Source organism: Entamoeba dispar, genomic scaffold (genome assembly GCF_000209125.1).
Source record: "Entamoeba dispar SAW760 scf_1105229462597 genomic scaffold, whole genome shotgun sequence".
In the NCBI taxonomy this organism is placed as follows: Eukaryota; Evosea; order Mastigamoebida; family Endamoebidae; genus Entamoeba; species Entamoeba dispar.
Genome location: NW_001855272.1, coordinates 5 through 2,158, shown reverse-complemented (window position 1 = coordinate 2,158; position 2,154 = coordinate 5). Strand labels below are relative to the sequence as shown.

Genomic DNA, 2,154 nt, shown 5'->3' with positions numbered 1-2,154 from the left:
AGTCTATTTTTATGACTATTCTATATTATATATTATATACTTATACATCCTTCTAATTTTTATACTTCCTTTTCTATATATCTACCCATTTCTATCATATATTATTTATTTTTATTCTTTTTATATGTTTATTCTATATGACTATTCACCTTCCTATTCTATCTATTTATTATTCAATATGACAAAACTACTTCCTATTCTATCTATTTATTATTCTATATGACTATTCACCTTCCTATTCTATCATGTTTATTACTATTCTATCATGTTTATTACTATTCTTGTTTTTCTCTTTCTATTTCCTTCAAGGTAATAGCAAGAGTGGCCGAGTGGTCCAAGGCGTCCGTTTCAGGTACGGATCTCTTCGGAGGCGTGGGTTCAAACCCCACCTCTTGCATCTTTTAATAGTATATTCCTACTATACTTCCACCTATACTATACTATACTATACTCTTATAACTTATACTTTATACCTTATACTTTATACCTTATATCTTATATCTTATACCTTATACTTTATACTTTATATCTTTTCTATATGTTTTATTCTATAACTACTATAACTATATCCTTTATACTTTTCCTCTACTTATCTATTTTATGTATACTACTTATACTAGATATGTTATTATGTTCATATCCTACCACACTTACTCTTTATCTTTATTCTCTATATATTTATACTTGTCTATATTCTATATTTTTGTATCATCTAGTATGTTTCTATTAGAGTCTTATACCACTTTCTATATTCTATTAGAGTCTTATACTACCTTCCTATATTTTCTTACTTTCTTATACTACTTTCTATAATCTATTAGACTTATATACTACTTTCTATAATCTATTAGATTTTTATACCACTTTCTATAATCTATTAGACTTTTATACCACTTTCCTTTCTATATTTAAAGGTTAATGACAATGTGGCCGAGTGGTCTAAGGCGTGTGACTCGAAATCACTTCTCCTATGGAGGCGTAGGTTCAAATCCTGCCATTGTCGTACTTTTATATCATTATCTTACACTATCATATATTTATATCTTAAATTTTATGTGTTATATATATATATATATATATTTATATTTATATTTATATTTATATCAATCTCTATATCTATAATTTTTATTCTTACACTTAGTCTATTTTTATGACTATTCTATATTATATATTATATACTTATACATCCTTCTAATTTTTATACTTCCTATTCTATATATCTACCCATTTCTATCATATATTATTTATTTTTATTCTTTTTATATGTTTATTCTATATGACTATTCACCTTACTATTCTATCTATTTATTATTCTATATGACAAAACTACTTCCTATTCTATCTATTTATTATTCTATATGACTATTCACCTTACTATTCTATCATGTTTATTACTATTCTATCATGTTTATTACTATTCTTGTTTTTCTACTTTCTATTTCCTTCAAGGTAATAGCAAGAGTGGCCGAGTGGTCCAAGGCGTCCGTTTCAGGTACGGATCTCTTCGGAGGCGTGGGTTCAAACCCCACCTCTTGCATCTTTTAATAGTATATTCCTACTATACTTCCACCTATACTATACTATACTATACTCTTATAACTTATACTTTATACCTTATACTTTATACCTTATATCTTATATCTTATACCTTATACTTTATACTTTATATCTTTTCTATATGTTTTATTCTATAACTACTATAACTATATCCTTTATACTTTTCCTCTACTTATCTATTTTATGTATACTACTTATACTAGATATGTTATTATGTTCATATCCTACCACACTTACTCTTTATCTTTATTCTCTATATATTTATACTTGTCTATATTCTATATTTTTGTATCATCTAGTATGTTTCTATTAGAGTCTTATACCACTTTCTATATTCTATTAGAGTCTTATACTACCTTCCTATATTTTCTTACTTTCTTATACTACTTTCTATAATCTATTAGACTTATATACTACTTTCTATAATCTATTAGATTTTTATACCACTTTCTATAATCTATTAGACTTTTATACCACTTTCCTTTCTATATTTAAAGGTTAATGACAATGTGGCCGAGTGGTCTAAGGCGTGTGACTCGAAATCACTTCTCCTATGGAGGCGTAGGTTCAAATCCTGCCATTGTCGTACTTTTATAT

At 26.3% G+C, this 2,154-nt stretch overlaps 2 protein-coding genes across 2 annotated transcripts, besides 7 other annotated features; both read left to right on the top strand.

Moving 5' to 3' along the window:
- Positions 1-25: 25 nt before the first annotated feature.
- Positions 26-171: a microsatellite.
- Positions 73-245: a microsatellite.
- Positions 246-316: 71 nt separating this feature from the next.
- EDI_106920 (uncharacterized protein) lies at positions 317-730 on the top strand (the record flags this gene model as incomplete). Its single annotated transcript, XM_001739954.1, has 1 exon — positions 317-730. A coding segment is annotated over one exon (414 nt), but the record flags the coding sequence as incomplete, so codon positions are not given.
- Positions 431-452: a microsatellite.
- A 329-nt stretch (positions 731-1,059) lies between the features above and the next one.
- Positions 1,060-1,104: a microsatellite.
- Positions 1,105-1,121: 17 nt separating this feature from the next.
- Positions 1,122-1,274: a microsatellite.
- Positions 1,212-1,384: a microsatellite.
- Positions 1,359-1,694, top strand: EDI_106910 (uncharacterized protein; the record flags this gene model as incomplete). The annotated part of the gene is made up of 1 exon (XM_001739953.1): positions 1,359-1,694. One exon carries the CDS (start codon positions 1,359-1,361, stop codon positions 1,692-1,694), a length of 336 nt encoding a protein of 111 aa, XP_001740005.1.
- Positions 1,571-1,592: a microsatellite.
- Positions 1,695-2,154: the final 460 nt, after the last annotated feature.